We start from the raw sequence: 22,117 nt of genomic DNA, 5'->3' as shown, positions 1-22,117 counted from the left end.
CTGTGATGCAATCAGTAAGGGGAATTTATGGTGTTAGAAATTGGCTAATGAATTGGATGTGAATAACAATGAATTGTTTTGTGTCCATCGTTCTCACAATGCCATTACACCAGTATTGTCTGTGCTGCTGTTCACAAAGCTGCTGAAGCTTCTATTGCACAAAAACAAACATGCAGTACGACCAGTGTAGTTGGATTCACAAATGGACGAGTCTTATGAACCAGCTCTTTTAATGCATTTGTCTCAAGTTACTGGTTTAAAACACTCAAAAAATATATAAAAATAAAAACCAAACCAAACTGAATAAATCACTGGATCTGTGCAAAAAATCTCTGTCATAAACTCACTGGTTTGAATGAGTCCGATGAATCCTTTTTTTAAATGAATTCAATCAGTTTTATCGGTTACTGAATAAACATCTGCGCCAAGTTATTACTTTTAGTCATACTCAACAACCAAATGCACAAATATGGGTACAATGATAGTCCTCACCACCATAATTGATTCTAGAAAACTGTGTTATCATGGGCACACCTGCATACACTTCATCACAGGGAAAATAAAGGTATCTTTGTGAGAGGAGAAACACAGAGGATGCATTATATAATTAGTTTCTAGTGGGACTGTGTTATCATGGGCACACCTGCAGACACTTCATCACAGGGCATGCTAAATTTTAGAGCATTGTGGAAACACAGAGGATGCATTATATAATTAGTTTCTAGTGGGACCACTTACTTCAAGTCTCTGTATTTATTTAGTGGATGAGCCAAATAAAAATATATTTTGTGTTCTTTCAAAAATATAAAGCCATGCCAGCAACTGCAACTTGTATTAAATGTAAACAATTTGAACACGACAATTGTAGATTTTGGTGTCCCCGACGTGATATTCCCCATATAAAGCGAGCAACATCTTGGCTTTGTTGTCAAATGTTTTGGGGAGCTGGTATCCCATTTGTAATGCTGGCACATAGACTCCCGTGATACGAGCAGATGCTTTTGAATGGATGTCTGAGGTCAGCCCTGACCTATCACATCCATCTAGGTTGTGTGACTAGGTAAACATTACTAATCCCTTGGCTGACATTCCGAATTCGATTGTGGAGTCAAATATATGGAATTACTGCAGGTGCTCTGTGAGCGGGACTTGATTATCCTGACACCTGGCCGACGATCACCTTGTCTAATTGTTAAAATGCTCTCCTTCCTTTGACTTTCCGGATAGATTCCAGGGCATATTCCAGCTGTTGGCTCTCACCTCCCCGCTACCACCAGCTGAGGGAATTGGGTTCTGTTGCTGTCACTTCCCGCCCGCTTCCAGGCAGAATCCGTAGTCCCTCTGTGTCCCAACATGCCGCAGCCGCCTCTCGTTTAGCTTTTTCAGACCGATGCGATATTGATGCCAGATCTTTCCAGGCCACTTTGATTTTGTTCTACATGAAAACTTCATGACGGTTTAATTTCCTGTTGGTTTGATGTTAAATTCATTCTAATTGCCATGTTGACGTCATTACCCAAGACGTCTTAACAGATTCCACAGAGCAAATGCAGCTCTGCTTTTCTCGCTACTCATTTGCAGTTTGAACTGACCTGTCACTGTACTTGTACAAGTGAAAATTTTATTATACTACGAACATGAATTAAACATAATTTCAGCCTGGTTTCATGCCAGAGAATGTGTTTTCCATTTTTCAGTCTGTGTCTAAGCATTTCATTTTATGTTATACATAATACAGTGCTACGCCTACAGGTTTATATATATTACTGTTCAAAAATTTGTGCTTGGTTAAATTTTTTTTTTTTTTTTTTATGTTTTTCAAAGAAGTCTCTTACACTCACCAAAGATGAATTTATTTGTTTAAAAAAGCAGTCTAAAAGCTAATATTGTGAAATATTATTACAATTTAAAATAACTGTTTTCTATTTGAATTTATGTTAAAATGTAATTTATTCTTTTGATGGCAAAGCTGAATTTTCAGCATCATTACGCCAGACTTAAATGATCCTACAGAAATCATTCTAATATGCTGTTTTTTTTTTCTCAATAAACATTTATTATTAGTATCAATGTTGTAAACACAGCTTAATATTTTTATGGAAACATTTTTTTTTCCCAAGATTCTTTAATGAATAGAAAGTTCAAAAGAAACATTTATTTTGATGAGTAAAAATATTAATATCTGTAGGATATGTGTAATATATAAAAATATGCTCTTAATATACTGGTAATTTGACCTTTTTATAACAATTAATGGTTACTTCAGTTTGTAAAATGTCATAACTCCCCAAAAACTAATATTTTAATTCAGATTCTTTCATTAATAATTCATATTAATTTATATATGAAAAAGGTACTTTTTACCTTGGAAAATATATTTAAAAAAAATTTTTAATAACAATTAAGTTGTGTACATCTCATTTATTTAAAATGTTAGAAGGTGTTGCACCAGGCGACATTTTAGATTAAATTTGAATTTCTTTTCTTAAAAAATAAGAAAGGTTCATTCTTTGCATGAACCTTTTATATGTTTTAAACTAGATTTTTATTTTTCAATTTTTCTCTATTTACCACTGACACTCTTGTTTATCACTGAGGCTCATGTGATCTACAGTGTCATCTTGTTTTGTCTTCAATGTGCTGAACACAAAAGTCTGCTCACCTTCCATCAGCAGTGCATGATTTCTCAGTGCCTGCTATCATGAGACTAAAGCTGCCAGTCTTAGTACTAATAAATAATGGCAGACATGCTGGCTATTCTTTCTCAGTATCAAAACCTGTCTGATTGTCTGCCTTTTATCAGATAAAGCCACAGGGCACAGAACAAGATAAAACAGCAGTGTTGCCTCATTTAAAGAGATCGGGCTATATTCAGCAGAAGCTTTTTATCCAAAGAAACAAAACAACTAAAGAAATCAATATTTCTTTAATAGCTTCAGACACTCACAGTAGCAAATTACACAAAATTAAAAAAGAGTGGGGTACATAGTTAAACGACAAACAAGAGTCTGAAAAAAAGATTGTCATCGTATGCAGGGGGTTAATTGTTAACTGGATACACTGAGATTTTATTTTTAAGCCTTAAAATTATATCTGAAGAGCGGAATCCATTGGTTGCTATGAAATAACTGTATTTTTGAAAGGCCAAAGCCTCAAGACCTCTGCACGCACCGCTGGAGAAATTGTATCCGGCTGTCTTGTTAGAAAATGCCAACATAGAGTGACTGATTTTTATTGTCAATTTGGTTTGTAAGCCATGAGACGATTTTCCAATAACTGCAATTAGGAATTACTGAGGCACATTTTTTTTCTGCTTGCATCATTCTGTTTTTGTTCATTTTATGTTTGTAATCTTTATTGATTATTGGATTCTGTGCTATTTTGGCTTTTTTACAACATTTCTTCAGCCAGTGTTACTGATTGGCATGTGGTGTGGCCCACTACAGGTGATGTAAGGTCGTAGAAACACGGAGGACTGTGTCTTTCAAAAGCAATTACTCAAGAACACCTACTTTCATCTGGCCACGAAGAAACTCCTACCTTACGAAATATATCTTGAAATTACTTGGGTGTCATAGCAACAACTGAAGGCAAGAAGACATATGACCACATGAAGATAAGTGCAGGTCACGCTGAAAACCAGTCCATGTAAAACTAAAACTAAATTGAAGAAAAATGGAACACAACAAATGTACTTACAAAATCTGTAAATGGCAAATATAATTAAAAATCTCTCATTTGCTTCTCGGATACAGTACAAAAGCAAGCTGAAGTGAATGTAATGAAATAAAAAGACAATGTATTATGTATTTCCATTATGGTCCCTACACAGCTGCATTCAAAAACAAACGTAAGGTGAAATTAACATGAACAAATGAGTCTAATGAGTCAGTCCTTTTAATGAATCACTCAAAAAAAAAAAAAGATTTGAATCAGTCTGACATACCCTTCACTTAATGAACTCAATGAATCTGTCAGAGCGGTTAGAATCATCTAATTCAATGAAATAACATCTGACACACTGAACTGCAAGTCATGTCAGTCATGTTTGTCTCGAAATGAAGTTGTGCATGTTTAAGTTGTTTCTCAAATCTTTAAATAGACCTTTTAAACACAACTCTTTTTTTGGAAAAGTTTGGTATTTAAATACCAAAAACAAACATACAGCAAAACTCACATAATCTGATTCATGAACAAGTGACTCAAAAGAACCTTTTTTTATGACTTCACTTAACTTAAATAAATAAGAATTAAATAAATATCTTCACTAAGATAAATAACACTGATTCACTTACTACTGTATGTTTAACGCAAAATGAAACTTTGTGTATTTTAAGATTTTAGAAACTTAAGTTTGTCATTTGTTCAGTACCTTTGTATCACTCAAAAATACTTAATAGTTTAAATCAGTCTGACAAATCCTTCATTTAATTAACCCATTGAATCTGTCAAAGTGGATATGAACATCTGACTCACTGAATGAACATCTGATTCACTTACTGAACCACAACTCTTTCAGTCATGTTGGACCCAAAATGCAGCTTTGTACCTTTAAAAATGATAGAATCTCAGGTTGGTTCATATGACAACCTGTAGGCTAGATTCGTTTGTTATTTGTGTTTGCAAAAGTTTGGCAATTAACTCTGATTCATAAACAAATGACTCGAATGAGTCAGTTTTTTTAAGGAATAAAAAAAAAAAAACGTACTGGTCTAAATCAGTCTTACAAATCCTTTACTTAATGAACTCACTGAATCCATTAGCTCGATTACTAAATATCTGAGTCATTTAATGAATCGCAAGTCTTTCAGTCATGTTTGACTCGAAATGAAGCTTTGTGAGTTTAAAGATTTCAGAAACTCAAGTTTGTTCATATGAAAACCTATAGTCAAGATTCACTTGTCATTTGTGTTTACACAAGTTTGCTATTTAAATAACACACGGCAGCTCGGAGCTAATCTCACCAACTCTAAATTTCCCCAGCGTCCGTCACCTCGTAACACATTCCGCACACGTGACCTCAGGCACTGATGAAACCTGCAGCAACATCCCAAATCCTGTGAGTGACACTTCAGCCACACTCACTGAGCAGTGTAATCTCACGGATCAGACTGGAATCTGAAAGCCCCAGCTATGGATGCTCTGGTGGGCTTAGAGGCAGTGGCACCAAAGCCTGGATGAGTCCCACCTCAGCCCCTCCTCATTCTTACCATCCACACATGCTGGACTGGCTCTGGTTGTGCCGGCAATCTGGCCCTTCCTGCAGGCACACCTGGCCGTCTGCCGGGCGATGGTCCTCCTTGGCTGACTGCTGTCCCTGTCCAGAGTCATGATTTCACATGTACCCGCCGCCAGCTGACCTGAATGAAGGACAAAGAGTTTAGAGAAATGTCAGCTCGGCTTTCAAAACCACCAGGATGACAATCAAGTCTTTAAGAAAATGTGAGTGGTGCCAAATTCCCTACTACGAGGCTGGAATGATGTGGCTGGTTGCCAGGGTGTTGCTTTGTGGTTGCTTACATGTTCTGTATGGTTTTTAGCATGTTTCTCTATGCGATCCTAAATATGGCTTAGTTCTTGGACTGTATGATTAATCAGAATAAGACCACAAATTATTAAATAATTGTACATGCTGCTGCCATGGGTGTAGCCAGCTATGAGGTCACAGAGGTCCGGACCTCTGTAAATTTGACTACTTTGCCATTTAAAACACCTCATATGAATGTCTGAATGTAAAGCTAATTCAGTTTAGACAGTTTGTTATAATTTTAGTGGCCATGGTGTGAAAATGATGGAGAAATATACATGTCGCTGCAATACGCTGGCGGAGTGAACTTTGCTTGAGGGAGTTGTGAGAGACAACGTGGGCGCAGCCTGCACCGTTTTGCCAGATCCAGCTAATATTTGCATCTTTGGCCTTGTCTTTTCCTCTTAATTTGACACTTTAGAACATAGCCGTGGGTACTGGAGGTGCTGTTGGTGCTGCAGCACCCCCTGCCGACAGCTCTTTCACTGCACTGGAATTTAGGATGACACAGCTTGAATTTTTTTTTGCGTTTTCAATTTTCCACATTTGTTCATAAAATTACTCTTAAGATTATTTCGTTTTTATATGTTATTAACTTTTGGATCAGAGAGCCGTCCTATTGCTGCCTATTGTAGCCTCTGAATTTGATTATGCTCAACACCACTGGTTTGAAGCTCTGTCAGAGCTTTGAAAAGCCTTTTTACCATGCCAGTAAAGCTACATGAATCTGAATTTACCAGTCGCTGATCGCGATGAAGATTTTTTCAGATTCAAGGAGGATACACCTCCCAACCCAGCCCATCTCTGTTCACGCTCAATTATATTTTAAAATATCGCCCTGGTCACACTGAGCAAATATTTATTCTGATGACTTTCATGTGACTGATCACACTGTAGCTAATTAACAAAATGCTTTCTCTGTGTCCAGATTTGACTGTAATAATAATAACTGACACTTCAAATCAACATTTAAATGTCTAATTTTACTAAAAGTCTTTAATAATGTCTGAAAGTATATCCAAATGAATAACCTAAAACAAGTAATGTGCTTTATGTCTTACACTCTCACATTCTTGCATTCCCTCTCAGCAATGGTTTTTATGTATTTATATATATATATACTGATGTTTTCAATTCCACAAAAAATATAAATCAATAAAAAAGCAAATATATATAGGGCTATACAGCCATCTATTTACAGGCAAGCAGCTCATGATCTGATGTTTTCAGTGCCTCAAAGCAGCTTAGTTCACAGTAAATGTAAACGAGTCACATAGTCTCTTCTCTGCTTCTGCTCTGAGTTTGAGTCGTGTATAAGCTTAAAGAGATGGTCAACCAAGAATGAAATTCTGTCAGGAAAAAAGTACAATGGAAGTCAATAGGGACCAGAAACTGTTTTGTTACCTACATTCTTCAGATATGTTAAGCAGAATAAAGAAAGGCTCGTACAGGTTTAGAGCAACTGGAGGGTGAATAAATGATGACAGAATCTTCATTCTTGTGTGAACTGTCCCTTTAAGTCCCTTTAAGGAATCCAACATATATGAGTAGGGAACCTCTGGTAGTAGTAGTATTGTGTTCTACTATATGTGACGAGTGGGGCAGGGCCGAGAGCCATGGGAACGGAGTGAGGCCAATGGAGTTAATGATAATGCGCGACACCTGCGCCACTCACTGGTCTCGAGTCCCATGGAGGAGCTCCGGAAGGATAAAAGGAGGAGTGACGACAGTTAAGATGAGAGAGGACCAGGCCTGGTAAGTGGCACAGGTGTCGTGCATTATCATTAACTCCACTGGCCTCGCTCCGTTCCCATGGCTCTCGGCCCCGCCCCACTCGTCACACTATGCAATATGTCAGAAACGAGTCCTCAAACTGCAACTTTTGTAAACATTGTGGATACAAGTCATACATGCTGTACAATAAATAAATAAATATTATTAACCATTTTATGAAAAGGAAACCAGAAAGATGTAAAATAAGCAGAAAATTTAAAAATAATCTGAATATGTCGCAGGCCAGATTTGAACCTGCGTCTCCCATATGAGCACCACATCGCACTGTATGTGTAACTAGCCCACAGCTTTGACAAAATAAATGGATTTTTATGGTGCTGAGCTATTAGTTTCCCTACTAATATTGTAGACTGAGGCATCACCCTTGTTAGCAGACTGATGGGGACCAAGTTCTGCTGAAGCTGCACACTGCAGTCATTGTTCAATGTTCCTCTATTATCCTGCACCTGCATAAACAGGAATCTATATACACGCTCTCATCAAGCCAGTGTAATATGCTGGATATGGACCTACGATGGTGAATCATGTCCTAGTGGTGACAACCAGCTTGATGTATCAGGGTGGGCTGCAGATCTTCCACAATCCCCACAATAAGTCCAGACAGATAAGCAGTGTACAACCCCTGGAGAGAGTGCTTATGTTAGGTGATGATTAATCCAGCACAAGGACGCCTCATCACCCCTAACCCCCTTACAAAGAAATACTTATGTATATAATTAGGTTATCCATTGCCAAGCTTTCAACAGGCAGTCAGTCACTGGTCATGTTATTACCTGCAAGACAAAAACATATAAATCTAACCATTACCACTGATCATAAACAGTGTGCGTGTGAGTGCACAAGCTATCTCTCTTAGGAATCGAACTGATTATTAGTTTTGTTATTTCCATACATCCAGTAAGCTATTTCACCATTTCAACCTTAAATAATAAATAGAATAGATGATGATGATGATGATGATGATGATGATGATAACAAACAAAACAAAAAAAAATCTTAGGGCAAATAATAATTATAGTAATTATTAAAAATTTCTTAATCCCTTGAGGTTCTTGCATTTTAATTTAAAATAAAAAAAATAAAATAATAATTCAATATTAATAAATCACTTTTCTCAATCCCTCTTTCTTAATCCCTTGAGGTTCTTGCATTTTTTTTTTTTACCAGAAAAGTCAGAATTTAGCTGTTCACTACCATTTTCCTAAAACCTAAAAACTAAAAAAAACAAAAAAAAAAAATTTTTTAAACTAAACACTAAAATCAAAAAAACCTAAATACTAATAAAAACAAAACAAAAAAATGTGTTTAACTAAACACTAAAATCAAACTAAAAAGATAATAGATATTATTAAATATTAAACTCCACAGCCAAAAATTTAATAGAATAAAATAAAATAACAAATCAAAATAAAATAAAATAAACTGTTGACTGGGGAGGCTTGAGTTACAGTTCAAACTAAAATATGCCACATAAACAGATATAATCAGTCTGATATGATCAAGGATATTGGTAAAAGTAAACTAATGTTCATAACATTGTAATCCACACCCAGTAATAAAATAAAACGACTAACTAAATTCTCTCTCTTGACAGAGGAGATTTGAGTTCTCCAAGTTACAGTACATTTCATAGTTCTTCAAGCACTTTTATCTCAGAAGATCAAGGAATCTTGATTCCTTGTGATATGGACGCTTTAAACTCCATCTACACTACAGATAGAGGCAATTACATTCACTACAGAAGAAAGCGTCCAATCAGAGAAGTGTGTCTGAGTATTGCAACTATTAGCAGTATGTAGTCTGTGAGCCACTGTGATCTATTGTAGTCTTGAGTGACATATGAAGTGTTTGTCTGTAGCACATGATGGATTATTGCATCTTCTTGGCTTGATACAGCGGCTGGTAAAGTTATTGACATGTAAAATTTCCTGTATGTCTGTATTTGTATCCAGCTCAAGTTTGATCTACAGTGTGTGAAACAGTTCATCTGACCAAACATGCATGAGCTCCACCACAAACAATGATGGATGGTGCTTCCACCTCCACAGACGCGGCATCAGTGCAGAGGTACTGAACGTAAAAGCACATCTAGCCAGATTGGTTTAGTTTGCATATCTGTTTTCTACACATAAATAAAAAAATAAAGCCTGTGTCTTTTTTCTTTCTTTTTTTTTTACATTTATGAGCATAGCTGGACATCTGTTTGCCCCAGGCGGCTAGAGAAAAGAAGCCATAACTTTCCGAAGCACATGGAGTGCTTGCTCTCAGCCCATCACCGATTCATCAGGATGCGAAGCAAGCCCATCACCTTTTATTACACCCAATATTTCAAGCTACATTTGAAACTGAGACAGAAATATTGCGAGTTTGTCAGAACTGCCTAAATAAACACAAAAGAATTTGAAGGCAAGTTCTCCAGATGGCACTTGTTGCAAGCATCTCCCGTCATAAAATACCAAGAGAACTTTCAATTCAATCTATTTTTGGCCAACTCAGTTGCTGGAGCGCTTCAGAGATTATTGGAACATTTTCAAGGGGTGATTTGATTTTTTTTTTCCCTCTCGATCTGTTTTCCTCTTCTCCAGACATCATTTCTCACTCTCCTGCTCTTTCTCTCTCTCTCTGCAAAATCAAATATCAGCATTCCTCTGAGTTACAAGAATCAGAAGGCATTGCTCTGGTGTCTGCTCTAATAGCTGTACGTCTGCTTTTTCTCTCTTCAAAGACTCCAAATAGAACTGAAGCTCTGAATAAAGTGGAATCGTTGATATGACAGGCCAGATACTTCAGCATTACATCATCACAGAATATGATGCGAACGCGACTGGCAGGAAATGAGAGCGGCGATGTGGGTGGAAACTCCTCGTTATCAAAGTTGCTCTGAATTGAATAATGTATTCTTCAAAATAAGCTCTCTGATTCTGCAGACATGGGACAATGGAAGTGAAAAATAAAAGTTTATGTACAGAGGAATCATTTTAGATTTCTTTTGGAAGAACATTCTGTGAAAATATAACCTTTAGATCTTTAATATTGACTGAGTAAGGCCATGTCAAAGATTGAAATCATAGTGAAATTAATGGGTGAAATCAAGCTTTGATGCTTGTTGTCTCATAATTAGATTTTGAGACTTTAGCCTGGATTTCACAGACAGGGTCACATATGTTTTTGCTTTTTGTAATTTAATGTGTCAGGCCATCATATAAAAAAGAAATGTGTATTCATTTATAATAAATATTTGCAAATCTTACTGTCATCTACAGTTAAGAATGAATTGCGAATACAGAAACCGTTTCAAAATGATTTTCTACTATTAAATTGTCACCACAGTCTAAAAGAAATGATAACAAAATAACCATATTTTGCATCACACATATATCAAATGCAGGCACTATTTTGTTTTTCTGATGTTGCTAGCTACTAATAAGGCAAATGATTGTTATAATTTGTGTGACAGAGTTAACATTACAGACACATTAGAGAACATAAAAATGAAATATGCTTATATGCTAATTTGCTGCTAAATAAACATTTCTTATTTATTATTATTGAAAACAGTTGATTATAAATAGGAAGTTCAAAAGAATATATTATATATATATATATATATATATATATATATATATATATATATATATATATATATATATATATATATAGATATAGAATAGAAATAAAATTTAATGCATTCTTGCTAAAAAGTATTAATTTCTTTAAAAAAAGTTAATGTGAATGAGTAATGTAAATCTAATGGTGGTGACACAACTGCGAAACCTTATAAAAATATATATTTAAACTTCTTTAATAGCCATCTTCTATTCAAATTAACTTGTTTTTTTCTGTCAAGAATTTCTTCTTTTAAAGATACATTTTGATATTTTCATAAACACTTGAGTGATAATGTAATTCTGTAATTTTAATGTAATAAACAATAAAAAGGGTAAAATGGTATTTGTGTTAAGAACCTTGTAGTGATCATCTCTGATTAACATAAAACTGCAAATGTAGCAACTTGCAAAACTGTCAAACAGATCCAATGCAGTTTTTCCCCCTTTCTAAGAAACATTATTTTCCAGTCCTGTCATGTTTGACAACACCCAGCACTTCTCTCTCTTTCTCCGTGGTGCCCTAGAGGTGAGCCCCACTCCAAAGCTGGAGGAAAAAGCTTCACCATTCATCTCCAACTTCAGCCCCAAATAGGCCGTAATGACTGGGCTCTGATAGATGTTGGAGAGAGAGGAGTCCATAGAGCCATTCATGGAGGCTAATCAGCATGCCGAGAGCAAAGCCTCGCTCTGCAGTGACTGAATGCAGACTGTGAGCGCCCCTCCTTTAATCTCTCACTCATTCATTCGGACCTGCTGTAGCTTTATGACAAACCAGAGACTGCCTTCTCTGCTGTTTCTCGCCACCTTACCTCGGCCTCCTCTTTTCCTCCATTGCGTAAACAACCATTATAGTGTAAGAACATTGAGCTAATTTAGAGGAAAACACAATTAAACAAACTAAATGTGAGATAGAGGTATTAATAAAGCGGTTTCACCCCAGGACGAGCCATTATGACATAATTAACGCAGCAAGAATGCGTCGACACTTTGCTAATGGTCACAGGGCCAAAACGCTCCGATAAGCTTCAGATTTGCTCGCATTGTTCTAAAACGCCTCTAAGTGCTGCAGCTTAGACGTGTTGAGCAGCGCAGCTAGTGATAGATGATACACCCTCCCTGTCTGTTTAAATAGCCCTGCTGACAGCGAAATGTCTGATTCATCTCCGACCTCTTCGAGCGCACTCCACAGGATCTCCTGTATACTCCAGTGCATGCGTTTTAGGGATGAAAGAGCTGCCAACCATGCATCTCGGAGATGGAGACTTGCTGGCTGTGCTGATCTGAAATTCAAAAGCTATCCTTTACAGGCTGTCAGAAAAGTGATGGAGTGAAAAGGGAGTCTATCATCAGGGGACTCATGCTGGACTCCACCAGCGCCGCACGACGCTATCAGCCTTCATTCTCATGCCAAGAATGTTCAGTTCAATTCTATAACCGAAAGCTTTATGCTGCGCTTATTGCCTTGCAATGCGAGTCAATTGGCCTCATTTGACTGTAAGATGTTTTCATTAGGAAACACCACGAGTGACAAAGGCATATATGAATAATGTCATGTTCGGAGGCGCGATAAGACAGGAGTTGTGAGAAGACAATTAGGATATTGCAGAATAATAAGATACTGAACACAGCATTGTCTGAGTTGGAGATTAGCCTAGGAAACCAGGAAGTCAAATTCAAGACAAAAAACAGAAAGGTCAGATGAGACAACATAAAGTCTTGAATGGGGAGAGGGAGCTGATGACATTCAACTAGTAAACATAAAAAAAAAATAAGTGTATATAATGCAGTGCAAGTTCATTATTTTAATAAATCAGTGTCCAAATTTAATGTTGTGACTTAAGATGAAAAAGCTACAGTAAATAACCAATATATTATTTAAAAAATAATTATATTTTATCAAATTAAAAAAATAAATGTATTTATTTTATTAAATAACTCAAGTAAAGTATTTTTAAATATTTATATTTTGTTTTGTTGTTTTTTTTATTATTTTATTGAAGCTATTCCTGTAGCTTAAACAGTACACAGCATAACAATGAGAACGTCTTGATTTTATTCCCAGGTAATGCAGAAACTAAAAAATTTAATACCTTGAATGCAATATTAGTTACTTGATGACAAAATGTTGAATATAATTTCCAAATCTGCCTCCATCTCCTTGCAAACCCAAGATCATGAAACAGAAAGACCACTTAAAGTCAAATTCAAGACAAAAAAACAGAAAGGTCAGATATGAGACATCACAATAAAATGGTCTAGAATGGTTTGAGAGACCTCATGACTTTTTCAGTATATTATACCCATTTATTATCACTATCACATTATATATATTATAACTATAAATATAAAAATATAATGCAAGTTCAGTATAAATCATTGTCCAAAATTTCACGTTGTAATTTCACGAGATGAAAACAAGCACTATAACAAATGTGCATTTTTTTAATTTCATTTATAAAATAACTATTGAATTTATATATTTTATTTTATATATTTAATTTATTACGTCTATTTTATAAAATTAAATAAAAATAAAAGTATTTATCTATGCAGGTGGTGAATTAAAAGCAATGAAAACAAGTAAAAACATTAAATATAAAATGTAATTTATTTATAAAATAACTATACAATTAAATCAAAGTATTTTATTAAATAAATGTACATAATAAATAGATATGATAATTTTTTTGTATATAAAATAAAATTTATGTATTTATTTAAATAATAAAATATTTATAGATAAAATACATTTTTTTATTATTATTGAAATTATGCATACAGCTATATAAATTGTATATCTTAAATGCTAAGTCAGTCACTTTGAAATTAAAGGGGTAATATGATGCTGCTAAAAAGAACACTATTTTGTGTATTTGGTGTAATGAAATGTGTTTATGCGGTTTAAGGTTTTCCACATACTGTACATTATTGTTTCTCCTCTATGCCAACAATACTACAACGAGAATAAAAGGTACGCCTTCTTTCTTTGCGTGAACATCTGGGTGGCGTTATGCAAATCTTCCCACATAGTGAGGTAGAGATGTGGGGGCGTGTTAGAACGAGCCGTTCAGGGGGGTGTGGTTGACCGTTAACTTTTATAAAGAATATCTCTTTGGATTTGAGATGTTAGTCTTTGCAACTTTACAGATCTTCTTTATGCACCAAGAGCTTGTAACACAAAAATTTAAATCGCATCATATGACCCCTTTTAGTCTGTTTCTAAATCTTACTCCTCCTCCTTAGAGACTGTGGCAAGGCCATAAAAATACTGAGTACAGCTTTTATATTGAGTAGACAGAATTATTGCAACCTGAAATTGAGGACTTTACATCCTGTATCATATTTTAGGTAATTTTTTTTTTTAATGACAAGTCCTACCATTCAGCCAGTTACTATATCATAATATCAGTTGCCAATAACTTGCTTAAGAGCTAAGGATACTTTATCTGGGCAGTATATATCCCTTCCTGTCACCCTATACACCTATTATCCTTGTCTAGATTGGTGCAGTAGTCAGAGGGAGGGTTGGCGGGAGACGATGGTCTCCTTTAGAGTCAGTAATGACAGTCAGACTGAGATTGGACCTGATGCCAGGTCAGTCTGGCTGGCCTCTGAGCTCAGTAGGCAGCCAAAATTGTTGCTTCCTAAGTCCAATCACACCAAAAAGCCCCTGCAAAGTGTGACTGCAAGATGTCTGCTGGTACAGACTCCTATGGGAGTGCTTTCAATTATTTAATTTATTTAGAATACTTAAAACTTACGCAGAACACTTTTAGACACGCAAGCCTTCCATAGGCCTGCCACATCCACAGTGTTCCACTTTGTTAATCACTCCATGGTTTTAGTCTGGCATCCATCCTCTTTCAAGCTATTTCCATCAATTAGCAACTGCTGGGGAGTTCAGGTGGCCACAGTAATGGTAATCTTTGTAGCCAACTGTTCGTTTGAAAAGCTTAGCGGTAGCTTTGTATGGGTTTTTTTTTATTTTATTTTTTGTGCATTCTTTTCTGTTCGCTCTTATTGGCGTCATGACCTGAACTCATTGGTCAGAAGAGATTTACTTTGAACTGAACATCCTTTCACAATAAAAAGTACATTTAAAATGTTGAATGTAAGTCTCTGTTTATAAATCTCCTTAGAGACTGTGGAAAACCCTAAGCCTTGAAAAAGAAAGACCGATTAAAATCAAATTCAAGACAAAATGCGGAAAGGTCAGATATGAGACAACACAAAGTCTAGAGTTGTTAGAGAAGCCTCATGACTTTTTAACTATTAAAAAACTACAATAAATGTATATAATATAATGCATTTCATTATTTCAATAAATCATTGGCTGAAATTCATGTTTGAATTAAGAGATGAAAACAAGCTGCAACAAACGTCCATTTATTTTATTTGTAAAATAACTATTTATTAAATAAAAATAAATGTATTTATTTAGAAAAAAAATGTTTTATAAAAAAATATTTATAAAGGAATATACATTTTTGGTAACACTTTACAATAAGGTGTCATTTGTTAACATTAATTAATGTATTAATTAACATGAACAATCAATGTGCAATACATTCGTTACAGTATTTAGTAATCTTTGTTAATGTTAGTTAATGAAAATACAGTTATTCATTGTTCAATTTTGTTATCCTTAACATTAACTGAGATTAATAAACGTTGTAAATATTGTTTATGATAACTAATAAATGCTGAAATTAACATTAAGATAAATAAATGCTTAGTTCATGTTAACTAATACAGGTAACTACTGTTAACTAATTAACCTTATTATAAAGTGGTACCCTTTTTTTAATTAGTTTTATTTTATGTTTTTGTTTGTTTGTTTTTGAGTATTTCCTTCTGTTCACTTTCAATGTCATCATGACCTGAACTAGTCAGAAATGTTAAATGTCATTTTCTTTTTTATGCTTTTTTCTTGTGTGTGTGTGTGTGTGTGTGTGTGTGTGTGTGTGTGTGCGTGCGTGCGTGTGTGTGTGTGTGTGTGTGTGATATAAACTACTTCAAGACTACAACATAAATAAATAAATAAATAAATAAAACCCAAAATGGAGCCTCAGTAAAAAATCTATTTAAAACAAGAGCTTTAGAAACTTAAACTATCATAGATCAAACAGTTTTACTCATGTAATATGACATATTCCAGAGTGAAACAGAATATTAAAAAGAAAAAAGGTTTCATTTCATCCTTAAAGAAAAGTGTCTTTATCACATTAATGCTAACCTGCGTGAAATTGCACTATTAGCAAGACTGTAAAAAAGTGATGTCAGCCGAAATGGAAAATTGTTTCAGTGGTGAAGCAGGTTATTATTTTTAATGAAAGCTAAAACCTTTTTTCTTAACATGCAATGCTGAATCATTCACAATAACAGCATAAATGTGTATTTGGAAAGTAAATATGGTGAATTTGGCCTTCATGTTAGCTTAGTCATTTTACTTGTTCATTATAACAATCAGTCCTGATGAAGTGCTATTTTTAAAGCCACTGGACAATCTGTTCAAAACTGAGCATAAACGAAACTGGCCTAAAGAAGAAAATAAATGGAGAAATGTTATAAAGTGTGAGCTGAGGTCTGAGGTTGGTGCATTATAATATCAAACACCCAACGCAGCACTAAGTCTCTGTATGTAGAAATGAAAAGCGTTTGGGCAGATGCCTCCTGTGGTTCTCTCTATCACTATGCTGGAGGTCACTGCTCTATTCCTTGGCACTTTGTGAGAAGCAAACCCATGCATTCTCCAATTATTTTCTTTAAAAGCCCAGTTACTGTGGCAACCAGGCCAACATGTTTTGTTTGCCATGGCGGCAGGCCAATTCAAACCTTTAAGCTGTTCAAAGCAAGCTCACATAATGGGTGACTGCTCTCATGTTCTCAACCTTACACCTATACTGATATCACACACACGAAGAGCTCCAAACATAACTTAATGATAGCATCGCTTCACTTAGAAGTTCATCAGTTTGTTAAAAATAAAGACATCTGCCAAAGCTGGCAATCAAAATCCAATTCCAACTCACCTTTACGCTGTATTATAAGAGTCGTAGTGAAAAATAATAGTCTGTTCCCTGAGGTCTGCAAAGGTCTCTTTGCTCTGCAAAGGGTCGTGCGAACTGCCCGCCACATTGTTGGAGGTGAGCTTCCTTCCCTCCAGGACATCTACACCAGGCGGTGTATAAGGAAAGCCCGGAGGATCATTAGTTACTCCAGCCACCTGTCCCACAGACTGCTCTCTCTGCTGCCCTCAGGAAGATATCTCCGCAGCATCCGATCCTGCACTAGCCGACTGAGGGATAGCTTTATTCCTCAGGCTATCAGACTAATGAACAGTCAAAACTAATACACCCTACAGCACCATACAGCATACTCCCACAATATAGTATGCCACACACTACACTTTAACAGTTCAACACTGGACTATACATAAACTCTGCATTTAATACAATAATCTACCTGCTACCACTGGATACCATCCAATGCATATACATGACATTTTGTGTATCCAGTTCATGTATAATCTGTTGCACCTTAGCATATTTTTATGTGTATATATGTCTACATAATGTAGAATGTGTACATACTGTGCATAGTGTATAATGTGTAGTGCTTACTGTAAGTATGTCTAATAGTACACTGTGTGTACTGACTATATCTATGTGCATATTGCACATTGTCATATGTTGAAGTCTGTATGGTTATATGTAATTTAATATAATTAAATATGTAATTTAATATAATATAATATAATTTTCTGCAATTTCTGGAGCACACTCCCAAGAATTTCATTCACCAAGGCACATGTGCTGTGGTGATGTGACAATAAAAGTGACAATAAAAGCCCAATTTACATTGGGCCTTATACTGAGACTCTTATGCAACATGGATCAATTTTATGAGGCAGAATTTTCTCGCTTTTGCTTTCCAGGGCATATAGAAGATTAAGGTCATCTATCTATCTATCTATCTATCTATCTATCTATCTATCTATCTATCACGACTGGGAATATAGTCAGATGTGTATAGGTTTCTTTAGTGCATCACAGGGTATCTCACAATCTAGTCTCTGTGCTTTCCACATAATCATTTATGTGATTCAAACCGTAAAACAGTCTTTTTTAAATCAGCATATATCTCTGTCTTCAAACTAGGTTAAATGATGTTTTTCAGTTACAAAGAAAAGTCAGTAAATGATACGAATATAGCATCGCCTTAAGTAAATAAATAGAGTAGGAATTCAAACAGATGATCCTTGGTTTGGCCTCAAGTTAGATTTAAGCACTACATATTTACAAGTACACAAAAGATCATGCACAAGTTGCACAAGATGCACATACACTGGCAGAACATATACATACTCCATATATATAATGAAATACATATATAAAAATAAGGTCATAATCTCATTAAAAGGTGTTTGCATTGTAATCGACTTTAAGTAATGCATGAAAGCAATATATTACCCTGAACTGTTAAAATAAATAAGTAATTTTAAAGAAGTTAATCTACCATATCTATCTATATATCTATCTATCTATCTAAAATTACAAAACGTGTAATTTTACTGCAAAATATTCTAAAACATTAAAAATATAAATTCTTAATTAAGTGAAAATGTATACTCAACAAGGCTGGATACTTTCACAATAAAATATTGTTGAAATTATATTGTTTTAATCAAAACTTAGAAACCACCTTATAATTTGTGGTGAAAGGTATTCCCACAATTCCCTACACAAACCATCTCAGTTATTTCGATTTTATTTTAAAAGTTCATATCTTTGTTATCAGTTATGTACATATGAGTATGTTGCATTTTATGTTATTTAGTCAGAGTTTACGGCATTATTATAGTGTCATTGGTTTTTTTTTTTTTATCTTTAGTTGTTGAGGCCAATTTTGATGAACAGTGATCATGCGGCCTTTCATTGCACCACCTGTACAATTATCATCACATTTTACAGTAACAGAGATTTGAAAAGCTCAAATACATTGGTATATTAATATTATAAGGATTAATGACATATATGCAGTTAAGAACTGTAAAATAACTTAAAATGCGCAAAAGTCATCAAAATGTTGTAACATCATCACTATGTTTTCATGGTAAAGTTCTGGCAATCACAACCTGTTTTTCATTATAATTACTGAAAGTAAAATAATCTTCTTTCTTTCCGCAAAATTCATCGAATTCTGACAAACACCGTTAGTGTAGCTACGGCTTACCTTCGCCGAAGAAATGCGCTTGAATCAAGAAAAGCAGAAAAAAGCCCACCGCCGCTCCCGCGAGCGCCCACGCCACACGGAGATGCTGCATCTTTCTGATGATCGGATGCGTTTACAACAGCGCATCCATCCCGGCTCGACACTGAAGAAACATTCCCTTATTTTCAGGAAGAGCAGGCTGTTCGGTGAGGACACTCTCCATGCGGACGAACCGCTGCTGATAGTGCGGAACTGCTCGCGCGACAGGTTTCTATTCGGAGAGATTAAAGTTCAATGCAAAAGAGTTCCAACGCGGCATCTGACACTTCGTCCCGTTAACCGCTGCATAGTCTCTCGCTCACTGGTCGTCCCAAAATATTTAGCAGGCAACGCGCCGCATGTCTTCACACATCCACTCGCGAGTCTCGAGCTGCATAAACAACTGTCGCGGCCGGAATTCCGTTAAAGTCCAGGAAAACACCTCACACTTGTCCAGGCGCGCGCGAGGGGTCTGTGGTCTACTGCGTCGTTCAGTTGACTCCTCGGCAGAAACTGCGGACGCGCGGCGCGGTGCGTCCCGTCTGAGCGTCTCCAGTTTAACTGAGGCTGCGGGTTCTGCACGCGAGTTTCGTCTTGGTTGAAAGTCTACGTCATCACTGTTAAATCTGTCAATCTCCGGGTGAGCGCGCGCGGGGATATTTACAGTAGGCCAACAAACAATTCTAAAATGCATGGGTCCAGTATTGAGTTTTTTTGTTTTTTTTTTTGTCTATTTTTTTTTTCTTTTCATCTAACAGTTCAGGAATAGCCTACTTAAGTTAAGGCGTCTTTGATCTTATTAAATTCACATTTAATATGCTGTTTGTTTGTTTTTGTTTTTTGTGATCAAAGGTGAGTTAGCATTAATATTCTGCACTCTGTTTTTCTTCTTCTTTGAATTACTGTAAAAACGTCAGTTGCCAGAACTTTACCGTAAAAATTCAGTGATGGTCTTACGGTATTAAGTATTTTGGTGACTGTATATTTTCTTTTCTAACTTAATAGTAGGCTATGTAAGTGGTACTGATAATCTTTTGTTCAATGGAAGGCCACATATTCGATCACACAAAAATTAACACACCAGTGTAAAATATATGGCTCAAAATAGTATTAAATAAAATATTAACATGAATGCATCACAAATCCCTATGTAAAAGAAAAAAAGGCCAATAGGGACCAATAGGGTTATGTATGGACAAAAGCAGTTCTCATTCTTTAAAATATCTTATTTTATGTTACACAAATGTTCTCTTTTTATAATTTTAATTAATTTTAAAGGGTACCCCACAGTTTACATTTGCGAATCAAAATTGGTTTCTTTCATTTTCCATCTTATATCTATGTACATAATTAAATATAGGCAATGTTAAATATCACGTTGACGTTCAGATTTAATTTAGTAAGAAAGTAAATATCAAGCTGCCATAGGAGGTGCTTTTATATATCTATTACAGTACACACCATTTATAACAGTGACAATCCCCTGGATCAACAACGTGAGGTTAGGTACACACACAGTCTAGATTAATATCATATAGATAGATAGATAGATAGATAGATAGATAGATAGATACAGTATATATTCATGCATCTAATTTAAAGCTTCATAAATGCATTCCAGTACCAAGACTTGCTTTCTCGTGCTGATTAGTTTTAGTTTTGAAGGTTTTTTCTAAAACTTCTCTAAGAAGTCTTCTTCATTCAGTGATGGATAGCTATTTGCTTTGTCTCTTGATGATATAATTAATAATGATCTCTTTTAATGCATACATTCAGATTTAAAAGTAATCCATTATCTTTGCCGTTAATGTCACTTTTCATATTATTCCCAAGTACAGCTGTCCACACATGACATCCCATCACATTCTCATATTGTTCTCACATACTCCGAGCTTCAGTAGAAGAATGGCAATCAATCAGCGGGGACCCAATTAAATATGTTCAGATACTGCACCGCTGCAAAGTCAAGCTGCTACTGAAATACCCTGCCTTATAATAACATGTTCCCCCTGTGTTGCCAATATATCTCCTTCAGATCTAGTATTTTTTCTCCTGCTCTATCTCTCAATTTCCATTTTGTCTTAGGGGAATATCTATATTTGACTCTGCAGTGTTTGTTGGAAGTACTGTATGAAAATATGTGGCGGGACAATAGACCCAGTTCCAATTTATTAAGCCTCCTTTCATTTATTTATTTTTTACATTTGTTTTTGCAACGTCTCAGAGGAGGCACTGGAAAGTGATATGATATTGGTGTGAAGTATATATATATATATAATTATATATAATATATATATATATATATATATTATATATATATATATATATATATATATATATTTTGTTTTCTATTTTTGGTGGATGAAAGGTAAATTTATTCGCACCAAGCTAATTCCAGCTTGACAGCAACCCACAGAAACCAAATTAGTATAAATATTTATTTTCACAAGTATTTATTATGGTATATATAAATATATATATATTAATCAATTACAAGAAATCCAAAAAACAAATTACAAGAAGAACATCAGCAACAAACTTTAGATTTGAAATGGGAAAGATTACTTATTAAACAATTATCTCATGCTAATGAGAGCATAGGATACCAGATGAATTAAAGGGATAGTTCACCCAAAAATGAAAATTCTGTCATCATTTACTCAGCCTTATGTTATTCAAGTGGTTTTCTTTATTCTTCTAAATACACAAATATATATATATATATATATATATATATATATATATATATATATATATATATATATATATAATATATATAAGAGTTAAGAACCAAGCAGTTTCGGTTCCCATTGGCTTCCATTGTATTTTTGTCCATACAATGTAAGTCTATGGGAACCAAAACTGTTTAACATTCTTCAAAATATATTCTTCTGTGTTCTACAAGTTCGTGCAGGTTTGGAAAGACATGAAGGGC

The 22,117-nt window shown here is 35.1% G+C and overlaps 1 protein-coding gene across 2 annotated transcripts in view; it reads right to left on the bottom strand.

The window, feature by feature from the left end:
- Nucleotides 1-22,117, bottom strand: part of LOC109051078 (chemokine-like protein TAFA-5) — a 39,827-nt gene that overhangs the window by 5,631 nt on the left and 12,079 nt on the right. Inside the window, exons 1-2 of one of the 2 annotated variants that reach the window (XM_042715478.1) lie at nucleotides 19,165-19,891; nucleotides 5,211-5,360 (exon numbers count right to left, since the gene is read on the bottom strand). In XM_042715478.1, the coding sequence (XP_042571412.1) occupies nucleotides 5,211-5,360; nucleotides 19,165-19,255 (241 nt within the window). In that variant the 5' untranslated portion in view covers nucleotides 19,256-19,891. Of the gene's footprint in view, nucleotides 1-5,210; nucleotides 5,361-19,164; nucleotides 19,892-22,117 lie in introns of those variants that run through there. The other variant, XM_042715476.1, reaches the window with a different exon arrangement.

The sequence above is a fragment of the Cyprinus carpio genome, chromosome A25, assembly GCF_018340385.1.
Source record: "Cyprinus carpio isolate SPL01 chromosome A25, ASM1834038v1, whole genome shotgun sequence".
Lineage (NCBI taxonomy): Eukaryota > Metazoa > Chordata > Actinopteri > Cypriniformes > Cyprinidae > Cyprinus > Cyprinus carpio.
Note: the sequence above shows the minus strand (reverse complement) of the source record. Positions and strands in the feature narration are given on the sequence as shown.